Below are 13,062 nucleotides of genomic sequence, written 5' to 3'. Positions count from 1 at the left end.
ATGTGGTATTCTAGGTAATATACCATCAATTTATATGTAATATTATAGTATTTTAGTATCATTTTTCTTTATCATCTTCTTACTATGATCTAAAAGCTGATTAAATTTTTAATTTATGATGTATCTTAAGCAAACATCTTTAATTATGTGTGTAATTCTTAGAGGATTAGGTCTTCTGAGTCAAAGATTACAACTAATTCCAAACCCATCAGTGTTTCTAAATAATTTAAGTTGTTCATTCCAATGTGCTTTAATCTACACTTTTCTGTACTGGATGTAAGCTTCTATTGTATTACTCACTTAAAGTAATTGTTAGGTATTCCTGGAATTCTTCACAGTCCACTTTAATGTTAACTAGGTTTCTGCAGTGACCAAGTTTTACCACTTCACGTTTTCTTCCAGGTTTATACATATACTGAACACCACAGATTTTAGTCCTGACGTGATCCCTGCAGCACCACAAATATTATCCTCTTTCCACTCTAGTAATGAGCTATTTATTCCTACTAATTATTTCCTATAAATTTTAATTCCATTAGGGTGAAATTTACCCCTGTGCAGAGGGCCAGCACAAGGTTTTAAGTGAGACTGATATGATGCATAGAGAGAACGTCACTTGTAGTCTCTCTCCCACGCAGACTAAATTCCTTTTTAAAATTCACACTCTGTTACAGGTCTCTCACCTTAAGAGTCTATCAGTAGAAATTCTAGAACATTTAAGTCAACTTTATTGAAATCTGTTTTGTTTCTGAACAAGAAATCCTTTCATTTTTCAGTTTTTCCAAAGTAAAAATCCAACAAGCTAGAAAGCAAATGGGAATTCTGAATTTCTTCAGGCATCCACTTGAAGATTTCTAGCCTCATTTGGGTATCAGCCATTAAAACTGAGCTTATGATATTTTTCACATTGCCCTCCTACAATCTACCATTCTGCTCTATGACAAATAGCCCACTTTCCTCTCCTGGTTAAAAAAATACAGCCTTAATCATGGTGTAACTATTCTAGAGTACTGCCACAGCACAATTGCATAGTGCTGCATCAACAGACACTGAACAATCTGCATGACAAGCAGTCTTTTGGGAAATAAAGCAGCATGAGTTTAATTATTTGCTAATCAAATTTTCATAGGTGAAAGCAGACATTCTGGCCAGCTGGGCTGTGATCACATTGCACTGCCATAATAACAGACCCAAGCATGAGAGACTATTTGTTCCCTGAACTGATGGGAACCAGGTGAATGAGAAACAACAAGCCTGAAATTGTGAAAGGAAAGAGGATGTTTTCTTGGCAGTGAGAGTCAATGAGGGAGGCAGCCTGGGCATTGGCTTCAAGGGAAATTACTCCTAGTACCCAGAGAGAAAAGATAATAGTATGGCAGTTTCCACTAAGATCTAAATAGGAAGCAACAGAGAGATGCTGTGTTAATTAGCAAAGAAAGGAGAAGGACTCTCCATCCAAGACAGAGGAATGTATGATCACTATATACATAAACTACAATGTTGCCCCCACTCCCAAAATCATCTTGAGCTAAATCAGCCGCCCTCTGTAGGAAGGGAAAATTACTTGGGAAACTGCAGAGTGGGCATGGAGCTTCTTTCTCCTCCTCCTGGGAAGGTTGGCAGAGGAAGAAGGGGACCTGGCCCTCCAAATACTCCGGATGTCCCGAGAGCCACAGGAAAACTCCATAGATATGGGGGCATCCACATGGAAAGCTTGTTCCCCTGCGCTTCCCAGGGAGGAACCATGAGTTTTATAAGGCAATGAGTGAGGACACAAGACAAGCAGTGGGAATTAGTGCTGCAACTGTCTGCATTGAATGTTGAAGGGAATCCCAAGGGAAACCCTATGGGTTTGCCAGGAGATGATAACCCATACAGGACGTGTCCCCCAGCTCCAGCCCTCTCCTACTGGCCACCTCCCCCAAAATCATGCAGAGCATGACCCACTAACTAAGGGAAGAGGGGTGATTCCTCATGGCCCTTCTGGATATAATGGTCTGATTTGATGTCAGGTAAAGAGGCAAACGTGCTCCCCAAAACCCTAGCCCCAGGGATAAAGAAATCTATTGTTATTGATTGGGAAGTGTTACTGTAACTAATTAAAAACATTTCAGCAAGGGATAAAGAGGTAATTTTACAGGGGCAACTAGACCACTTCCCATGACACTGATTCAAGCAATTCCCACCCAAGGTAGATGATACAATAACACTTAGCAATCAAATTTAATCTGCATCTAGATTAGAGTTTAAACTGAAAGGGTGGGCAAATGGGACTATTTCCATGCAGGCCGGCTGATGGGGGGCGGGGAGCACGACAAAGAAGGCAATTGCCAGGTGCCCAAGTGATTTTAAAGGGCCTGGGGGCCACCAGCAGCGCAGCGGGACTAAGGCAGGCTTCCTGCCCACCCTCGCTCCGCATCACTGCTGGAAGCGGCCAGCACGTCCCTGCAGCCTCTGGGGAGGGGGTCTCCGCATGCTGCCCCCTCCCCAAGCACTGACTCCGCAGCTCCCATTGGCCGGGAACTGCAGCCAATGGGAGCTAAAGGGGCAGTGCCTGCAGGCAGCGGCGCACGGAGACCCACTGGGCCCACTGCCTAGAGTCACTGCCAGAGGGGTGTGCCAGTCGCTTTAGGGAGCCACCCAAGGTAAGCACCAGCCCCCTGACCCCCTCCTGCACCCCAACCTCCTGCCCCAGCCTAGAGCTCTCACCTCGCACACAAACTCACTCCCAGAGCCCACACCCCCTCCTGCACCCAAACTCCCTCCCAGAGTCTGCACCCCGAACGCCCTACCACACCCAACCTCTTGCCCCAGCGTGGTGAAAGTGAGTGAGGGTGGGGGAGAGTGAGCGACGGAGGGAGGAGGGATGGAGTGAACAGGGGGTGGGGCCTTGGAGAAGGGGTGGGACAGGGGCATGTTCTCAGGGAAGGGGCAGGGCAGGGGGCAGGGTAAGGGTCTTTGGGTTTGCACAATTAGACAGCTGGCAACCCTACCGGGCGGGCATGTAAAAGCCCTGGCTGTAGCGGAAGAGCACGCCCAGAAGCACAGCCAGCACAGGCGCTGCACCACCCAAATGTCAGGCGGACTGTGTCTGTGCAGGTGCGGCTTGTGTGTGCGTGGGGGCCCACTGACTGTTCTGTCCTGGGGCCTGGAATTGCTGTTGGCAGGCCTGTTTCCATGCCTCTGGAGTAGAAGCGGGATATCCCCGCTTCTGGTACTGCTATACCACCATCTTATAAAGATACTTCTGAAAAACAAATATTTGCTCTATGGAATGCACCAGACTGCACATATTTAAAAAAATACCCAAGGGAGGATAACACTAGACTTCCCAACAAAAGCGCCTCTTTGAACTGACCGTTCAAAGACTGATCCAGAGAATTTTAAACTAAAAAAAACAACCACAACCTAGTTCAGCCCTGATGACTCTTGGCACTTCTTGTTACTATTTCCTAAAAGACTCTTTATTAGGGAAAGGGAGAGGCTGTGGGGAAAGAGACTGATCCCTCCCTCACCACTCATGGTAAGTTATAAATTGTGACAACAACAAAGTCACAATGCAACTTGTGATGTGTATTCACAATGTGACCACACTCAATTTTTGTTCATATAATTATGATGACGGTTTTAAGAAACATGAATGCAGCATTCTCTAATCTGGCTGGAATTACATTTGTACAAAATTTGTATAATGTACTGTAGTGAGGGGGTGTAGCCTCTCTCTGAGATTGACAGGGAGGAACCACCGCCTGCCCCCTGGTGGGCAGGACCAAGAAAGCCATGTTCGCCCCACTGGAAGCAGAAGGGCAAGACAGGAACAGGAAGTATAAAAGGTGGGCCCTGCAGCTCAGTTGTGCTGGAGCTGCTGAGGAAGACAGATGCTTCTCCCCTAGTGCCGGAGCAGGACGCTGAGAGGATATCTGCTGCCCTGAGGACTTGCCTGAGCTTCCAGAGCGTCTCACCACTCCAGACTCCGAGGAGCTGCTGGGACTACCATTGGCAGTATATCCCAGGGAGATGGAGGATGACCCATGGATGCATGTACGCTCTCAGGGGAGGGAAAGAAGTAGCCCAGGGACAGCTGACTGTAGTCTGGTTGTGTTGCTGCCTGAAGACAGGTAAGCATGTTGCAGCTGGATTCCCCGCTGACCCAATGGTGGAACACTCTGCCACTCTTAGGGCCCTGGGATGGGACCCAGTGGAGTCTGGTGAACCCGGGTCCCCTTTCCACTCCAGTTCTGAGGTGGCAGCCTCCTTTCCTTAGGGCAGGGGGTCTGTGTTAGCCTACTGTCCACCAGAACTAGGACGCTAGACTATTCATTGCTCTGCCCTGCCTGAGGGCCAGAGCCCGAAACCATTTGGGGCTCCCCCTTGTCAGAAGGCTTGAGCCCCAGAGCGTGATTACTGCCCGGCCCTGCTCAGAGGGCCAGGGCACCAAACACCGCTAATTTCCCCTTGTTCCAGACTGCCTTTTGCAGAACGAAACAGTGAGAGGGCATGGCCTTCCCTTGAGATTGACAGGAAAGGATGGCCATGCGCTCTTACATGTACACACTTCAGATGTGCTGAAGGAGAAATTCTGATTTGGTTCTTATCCTGATACATAATATTTCTCTTGAAGCTGGTGCTCATGCCACCATATTACTCTGCAGTATGAACGACAGACAGATGGCCAGATAACTAGAGGCACTGACATTTTTAGGATGATAATGTGACTGCTCTTGAGCATGTTCACCTAGGTTAGAGAGCACAACCACAGGAGCATCACAGCACTGCCATTGATGCTAGGATGGATGAAGCCATGTAGCTGTCTTCAGGGTATGTCTACACAGCAATAAAAGACCAGGGCATGGCAGCGTCTGGCCCAGGTCAACTGACTCAGGTTGCGTGGCTATAAAATTGCAGTGCAGACATTCGGGCTTGGCGGGTCTCAGATTCAAGGGCTCCAGCCCAAGCCCAAATGTCTTCACTGCAATTTTATAGCCCCGGAACTCAGCTGACCCAGGCTCTGAGACTTGGTGCAGCAGGTTTTTTAATCACAGTGTAGACATACCCTTAGCAGCCAGGACAGGATTTTAGGGGAAGAGTGGGAAGTGGGCTGGTGGCACTCAGGGTCACGGCAGGGAGCAGCATGCCAGCAGGGAACAACAGTGGTCAGCAGAGGGCATTGTTGCACTCTCTCTGTGGAGTGCAGTGGCAGTCTGAGGCACATGGCATGCACAGCAAGCACGCAATAGCTGAGTTACCAGTGTATTAATATGGAAGCAGTTAACTAGACCTCTAGCTAGCAGAGCATCAGCTAACTGGGCAAATGTAACAATGCAGACTCCTTGGACAGGGGACCATGGCCTGGAAAACACTGGCACGCACACATTCCAAAACTGGAAAAGATAATTAAACACCTTGGGGGAGGGGGGGTTAATTAAAAATCTCAACTTTATCAGCAGAATTACACACTCCAGGATATGCAGATGTTTGGCTGCTATGATATATCAACACACCTGAGTGCTGGAGGCATTTTGTCTTTGGCCTCATATCTCAGCATGCACTAAAGATGGGGTATTATCATGTAATATCTGCACACTCTGGCTTATGCTATTCCTTACATCTTGATGTTTCATCATTAATTGTGAAATTCTTTGCTTCTTATAATCTCTGGCACTGTTTTAATATAGTTCTTGATATGCTAATTTCAGTATATTAAAGGTGTTCTGCAAATTCAGCATTAACTACTGAATTCTAAATGATTACCATCATTCAGTTATATATAGGCTTGGAAGGATTAGATTTTTATCGGTAAACGTCAATTTCACCCTACACACACAAATCAACAAAAAATATTTCCATCAATAATAATCTAAATTTACAGAGAGACAAAGTAAGAAAAATGCTGCTTGAGTTTTATTTAAGGCTCTTTACTTTGTATATTTTGACAGATGCTGTTGACTGTGTGTTTTAATGGTTATAAAGCTTTAACTTAACTTTTTGACTCTCGTCTACTGTACTTAAGTAATTAATGTCTAACCACGTCACCCATTGTCTGCCCCCCCCATAACTTCCTGCCACTGTGAAAATTTAAAATCAATAAAAATCAGAAAAAAATATATCAAACCCGTAATTTTGCACATTTGAACATTTAAATTGATAAAAATAAAAAATGCTTGAAAATAAACATCAAAATTATAAAATCAAAAAATCAAATCCTGCCAAGCCTAGTTAATATGTGGTTCTCTAGGTGCACACTGCACTTCACATCCATATTAGAAGATAAGGTCCTTGCTTCAAGGATATTGCATTCCAGATTATACAGGTAAGACAATGAAAAACGAAAAATGAGTGTGGAGTGGGGAAAGAGAAAAGGAATGAGGCAAGCAAGCAAGCAGAAAGGGCAGCATACAGTTTTGGTATGAGCACTATTTTTCATTTAATCAAGCATGAGAGGTTTTTTTTTCTTCTTAGGTTATTTTTCCTGTTCTCCCTTTCTTCCCCAACCCCATCCCCTTTAGGTCCATAATTTGCCACATGTACACTCAGATCAATTTTGATGGAGCTCCCCACAGAGTAAGGTGCTAGTCAGCATCAGTAAGGTTGGTAGAATCTGACCCTTAAAGAGCCAGTGTGAAAGCAAGAACCAATTGCACCAAAAAAAGAGATTAATGATGGAAACCTTAGCTTAGTAACAGCAGGTGAGCAAATGTATCATTTTAATTTACCTTTTCCCCTGTTATTCAGACCTAGGAAGTGCCTGCTCAAATAACACGCCCACCTCCGAGAATAATTTAGATCTCCAGTACCACCCCCCTCCAGCCCCAATAGTCAGTGTTTCTGCCAAAATTGTATTTTCAGATTATTTACAACCAGATCAAATTCTTCAGCACTGATGATAATAAAACAATGATACTACTTTGTATAAAAAAAGGCTTCCACTCACAGTAACATCATCAGCAGAGTGCATGCTGGGATGACTCAGAGAAGCATAAAATCCACCAGTTTAGAGCTAAACTCTGCTGATCTGGAAAACAGTTACCAATGTCGAAGTAACATATTTGCTGAAATTTCTTCTCATTCTGTTTACATAGACAATTACTTTAAGATTACTTCAGTGATGTGATCAGTACAAATGCACACATATCTATTAGTCCATTATACCAGGCCAGCGTGCTGTTTTCATTTTCAAAAGAAAAAAAATACTTGGAAAATGAACTAACCAATTCAAATATAATACAGACAAGATTCAGCCTGAAGGTAACTTGCCAAGTAAATAAATCCCTGGAAACAGGGGTTATGATGAAAATATCGACACATTTATATATATCGGCAAGAGCAAAAGATACCACAGAAGTACCATACTGAAAGACAAATTCAGCAAATATGCTCTTTTTTTTCTCCTATCTCCCAGAATGAAGCAGCTAACAGATAATACTAATAGACCAGACTGTTCAAATTTATGTTGCATCTATTTAATGTACTGTTGTGATGGTTTACATTTTGTTAGCATACTAGTGTCTTTACCCAGCTGTTTTCTGTAAGTCAGGCTGAGGGTTTCTGCTTTACACAGTGCCTAATGGAGCCAACTGTGACAATGCTGCATCAAAAATCCATCCCATTGTATCAAAGCCCGACCATGATGATCAGTATGGCTGCAAAACCTCATCACATTGCAACCAAGATCACATGGCCATGCTACAGAATGAAGTTTTGAAGCAACAAATAAAAACATTTAGTGCTTAGGTCTGCCATCCTACTGCCATTTAAACCAACAGAACTTTTACTACATACTTCAATGCAAACAGGATTTAGCCCTTATTTAGCAATGAATAATAAGTATATGAACAGTAAGAAAAGGAGGACAATCCCAGAAACCACGGAAAAGGTGGCAACCCTATCTTGTCCCATAACTTGTTTGGGGAATATAAGTTAGTGTGAAAGATAAAAGCTCAGGCCCCGATCCTCTAAAGTATGTAGGTGCTTAACTCCTATTGATTTCCATGGGAGATAGGCACCTAAATACCTTTGAGAACTGCGCCTCAGTCCTGCTCATAATACCTAATTCAGCAGTTCCACTAACTTTTATGTTTGTAAATAGAGGCTACCCTATGAATTAGGGTGCAGAGTCTAGCTCTGACGTTGGACTATGTATCTTTATCGAGACGAGAGTAGAACAGTTCTTTCTAAACACACACTTTGAGGGGTGCGATCTGACAGCTGGCCTGCCAGTAAGGGTGATACCCTATGCTTGGAAGATGGGATGGGATGTGGGGAAAGGATGGGATGGGTCCCAGGACTGGAAATGGAATGGGAGAAAGAGAAGGATCCTACACTCCTATGCAGGGAACTATGCTAAGAGAGAACCTTGTGCTTGAGATGGATAGGGCCCCCTGTGCAGGGTACCAGGTTGGGAGATCAAATGACTGTATAAGCCCCCAGCAGAGGGGTTGCGAGATTCACTACTGGGATCCCCTTGTGGAGAGGAGTGGGATGGGGGGGGGGGGCTGCACAGGGAAGTGGGAGAGAGGAATCCTGTGCTGAGAGTAGGCTGAGCCACCTGCAATGGGGACTAGGATGGAAGGTCCCTGTGTTAGGGGTTGTGTGGAAGAGGGCAGACTCTCTGTGGAGGGGGCTGGGATGGAGGGACCCTGTGTTAGGGGCTGTGTAGAAGAGGGCAGACTCTCTGTGGAGGGGGCTGGGATGGAAGGACCCTGTGTTAGGGGTTGTGTGGAAGAGGGCAGACTCTCTGTGGAGGGGGCTGGGATGGAGGGCCCCTGGGTTAGGGGCTGTGTGGAAGAGGGCAGACTCTCTGTGGAGGGGGCTGGGATGGAGGGACCCTGTGTTAGGGGTTGTGTGGAAGAGGGCAGACTCTCTGTGGAGGGGGCTGGGATGGAGGGTCCCTGGGTTAGGGGCTGTGTGGAAGAGGGCAGACTCTCTGTGGAGGGGGCTGGGATGGAGGGCCCTGGGATGGAGGGCCCCTGGGTTAGGGGCTGTGTGGAAGAGGGCAGACTCTCTGTGGAGGGGGCTGGGATGGAGGGCCCCTGGGTTAGGGGCTGTGTGGAAGAGGGCAGACTCTCTGTGGAGGGGGCTGGGATGGAGGGACCCTGTGTTAGGGGTTGTGTGGAAGAGGGCAGACTCTCTGTGGAGGGGGCTGGGATGGAGGGCCCCTGGGTTAGGGGCTGTGTGGAAGAGGGCAGACTCTCTGTGGAGGGGGCTGGGATGGAAGGACCCTGTGTTGGGGTTGGGTTGGTGGGAAAGGGCAGATTGGGATGGGGGAAGGGTAGGGGACGGACTGGTCCTTACCTTTGCCTCGTGGCTCTGCCTCGCCCTTTGCTCCTGCTGCCCAGCTATCCCGTTCTGTGTCCGCGGGGCCGGCGCTGGCAGCCGTCCTTCCTCGGAGCTGGCAGACCCAGCGCCACCCTCCTCCCCCGCCGCGCTGTGCTGGGGGCCCGGCCGCGCCCGGTCCCAGCGCCGGAGCATCCCCAACAGGACAAGCAGCGCCACGGCCCCTCCTAGCAGCAGCATGGGCCAGAGGGAAGCGAGCACCTGCGCCTGCAGCAGGGCCAGCCGCTCCGAGAGCTGCGGTCCCGGAGCCACCAGCTCGCCGGCTCCCAGGGCCAGCCGCACCGCCGACTCCAGCATGGCTGCAGCAGGCGGGCCCCTCTGCACCCCGCTGGCTGGGTGCGATAGCCGCCCCCTTCCCCTGCAGAGATCGGGTTCCAAAGCGGCTCAGCGCCGATCGCTACAACGCGGCCCCTCGGGCTCCAGAACTGCTCCACCTGCCGCGGAGGCGCGTCTTCCAGAATAGCCCCGGGTCTAAACCTCGGGGCTTTCCCGGCTGGGTTCTAGAGCGGCTCCCGGCACCTTCTAGAACGTACCGAGTCCTAGAAACGGGAGTGGAGTCTGCCTTCTAGATCGCACTGCGCCGGGTTGTAGCACGGCTCCCGCAGCGGGGGGCTGCGGGGCGCCGCTAGGCGGCGAGTCGGCCGGTTTCCAGCACTGCACGTGGAGCGGGAGCAGCGGACACCCTCCCTGTCCCCCCGCGCTTAGAACGCCCTGCGCCGGGTTCTAGCTCTGCGCCCGCGAGCGCCAGCGGGGTTCTAGAGCGGCATGTGGCGCTGCAAATGCCGCCGAGATCGCAGGCGCCCAGCTGCCCGGTCTCCCCCTGCCCTAGGGCGCACTGCGCGGATAGTTGGTGGCGGAGCCCCAGGAGCGGTAATAAACCGATTCAGACCAATCGCGATGGGGAAGGGATCTGAGCCGGGCTTGGGGGGGGGAACTGATGGGGGGGGGGGTTACGTATCTGATGGCAGACGCTTTACGGTGGCCATGACAGACCAGAAATGTTTGTGCAGCGAGTTTAGGTTAGACATGCTTGTTTATGTTGCTGCGAATGGGTCCAGCGCGGAGAGGGATGTTCTGCAGGGCACACCCTGTGTATTGTGTGTCAGGTCTGTATGTAGAAGCCCACATGGTGAGAGAGAAAGATATACAGGAGTAATTGTGACGAATGTGTTTCAAAATGTGTATTCATATGGAGGGAGAGCACTGATTAAATGACCCCACTGAAAGTCAAAATGTCAGGTTTATAGACTCTTCACTGTGCAGGGCATATTTTATGACTAGGGATAGGAATCAAAGAAATAATCAAGTGATCAGCTCAGTCCCTGCTGTAATTTAATTCAAATCAGTGGAGTTACATGCAGCAGGGATGAATTTGATCAACAATGTATATTCTAGAATTAAATGCCCTGTGATATGTTTCTAAAAAATAATTATACAGTTTTGTCTAGAACAGTACTTCTCAAATTTTTCATTAGTGCAGACCACATCATAATATGAAATGTCCTGTACACGTACCTCCCCTCCAAAACACAGCTGTATAGAGACCACTTTTGCTATAATTCACAACTGAATAACATCTCTGTGGCAGTTACAACAATTGCATACCCATGTAAAATGTGTGATGTGTTCCTCTCCAGGGCAGAGAAGTTAATAGCCTATTACTGCTAATAGCTAATAGCACTACTCCTTTAGCTCAAGCAGTGCAGGTCTCTGCACTGGTGATGAAGGTTTTAGGTTTGAACCCTGTTGATAACCCATGGTGGGTTGTTACATTTACAAAGAGAAGTAATGTCCTAAAAGGATCATATATTTTTAGCTGCTTTTAATGTGACTTTCCAGGCGGAGATAAAATGGATTAGCATCATGGGACCAAGCTACCTCTTCACGATCCACTGCCCATAGCTTCAGAAACTCTAGTCTGAGAGCTGGTCTACACTAGAAAATTAGATCAACTCAGCTACATCACTCAGGGGTGTGCAAAATCCACACCCCTGAGCATCATAGTTAAGCCGACCTAAGTCCCAATGTAGACAGTCCTCACTCGATGGAAGAATTCTTCCTTCAACGTAGCTGCCACTTCTCGAGGAGGTGCATTTACTACGACGGGAGACCCCCTTCAGTCCTGTAGTGTCTACAATTAAGTGCCGCAGGGGTGAAGCTTAGCCTTAGAAGCAAGGAAGAAGCACTGTGCTACTGCCACTGCAGCCTTCCTGATAATGTCAGAATACAATAGCCAAGCCAAGGAATTATTTGTGTGATTCTTACTAAATCACCTCCCACCTCAAAACACTGAATCACACTGATCCCAGGTTTAACTCCACTGATGTCTATATTCTTTAAGAGGCCTCCCTCACCATAATATAAAAACTCCACAGCCCACCTGTGTCACAACTGGTTTTCTGAATATAAAAGCCAGGGCTGGCATTAGGGGGTAGCAAGCAGGTCAATTGCCTGGGGCCCCCCACCACAGGGCCCCCACAAAGCTAAATTGTTCAGGCTTTGGCTTCAGCCCCAGGTGGGGGGGCTCAGGGCCTTTGGCTTCAGCACCATGCGGTGGGGCTTTGGCTTTCTGCCCTGGGCCCCGGCAAGTCTAACTCTGGCCCCACTTGGAGGAACCCCTGAAACCTGCTCGGGGCCCCGGACTCCTAGTTGAGAAACACTGGTTTATAGAATGCAAACAGATTTTCTCACTTGATTCATATTGCTCTGTTTCAGGGGTAGGCAACTTATGGCACGCGTGCCGAAGGTGGCACGCGAGCTGATTTTCAGTGGCACTCACACTGCCCGGGTGCTGGCCACCGGTCCGGGGGGCTCTGCATTTTATTTAATTTTAAATGAAGCTTCTTAAACATTTTAAAAACCTTATTTACTTTACATACAACAATAGTTTAGTTATATATTCTAGACTTATAGAGACCTTCTAAAAATGTTTAAATGTATTACTGGCACACGACACCTTAAATCAGAGTGAATAAATGAAGACTCGGCACAGCACTTCTGAAAGGTTGCCGAACTCTGCTCTGTTTCATTCCACATTGTCCCCCTTATTTTGTGTTGCTTCTAACACAGGTGTTCTCTCAATTACGCTTCTTGGAGCCTTTACAAAGCTCAGAGGTGGAATTAATAGTCACCTCAGAAATAAAGACCTATTTTCAAATATTCTTCTAATCGAATAATATGCTAACAGAAAAACACCAATATGGCCACTGAAGAGTACCTTCTCCAGGCCTCTCCCACACCATCCCTGCGGTGTTGTGGCCTGGGGAGAAGGAAGTAACAAATCCCACAGCCAAGCAGAAACATGCTGCACTCACCACGACAGGAACAAGTGGGCAGTAAATGCAGAGAAACACTCACAGGGAATTCCTCCACCAGTCACAGGCAGCTTGAGAGGTTTGCCTCGATCAGGTTTCTGCAGCATGGATCAGAGGCTTCAGCCACACAAAACAGGGTGAAATAATGTATGTTACACAGAGGTGAAAATAAGCCGATCCGGTCCGGTATGGCGTACCGGCAAGAGCCCGTACACCATGCCGGACCGCAGCGGCTTCTGCAGCGGGGATTTAAAGGGCTCTGGGCTGCCCGCTGCAGTGGGGAGCCCCGGGTTGATTTAAAGGCCCTGGGGCTCCCAGCCATAGCCGGTGCCCCAGGGCCTTTAAATCTTGAGAGGCACCGCCTCTTCCGGTTGAGGCCACGCCTCTTCTGGATGAGACCACGCCCCCTTCAGGA

The 13,062-nt window shown here is 48.0% G+C and overlaps 1 protein-coding gene across 3 annotated transcripts in view; it reads right to left on the bottom strand.

Annotated features, from left to right (window-relative positions):
• Positions 1-10,197, bottom strand: part of LOC123365723 (protein LYRIC-like) — a 46,284-nt gene extending 36,087 nt beyond the window's left edge. Inside the window, exon 1 of one of the 3 annotated variants that reach the window (XM_045008570.1) lies at positions 9,292-10,197. In XM_045008570.1, coding sequence (XP_044864505.1) covers positions 9,292-9,630 — 339 coding nt within the window. In that variant the 5' untranslated portion in view covers positions 9,631-10,197. The remainder of the gene's footprint in view (positions 1-9,291) is intronic. The other 2 variants (XM_045008569.1, XM_045008572.1) reach the window with 2 other exon arrangements.
• Positions 10,198-13,062: the final 2,865 nt, after the last annotated feature.

This window comes from Mauremys mutica, chromosome 3, assembly GCF_020497125.1.
Source record: "Mauremys mutica isolate MM-2020 ecotype Southern chromosome 3, ASM2049712v1, whole genome shotgun sequence".
Lineage (NCBI taxonomy): Eukaryota > Metazoa > Chordata > Testudines > Geoemydidae > Mauremys > Mauremys mutica.
Note: the sequence above shows the minus strand (reverse complement) of the source record. Positions and strands in the feature narration are given on the sequence as shown.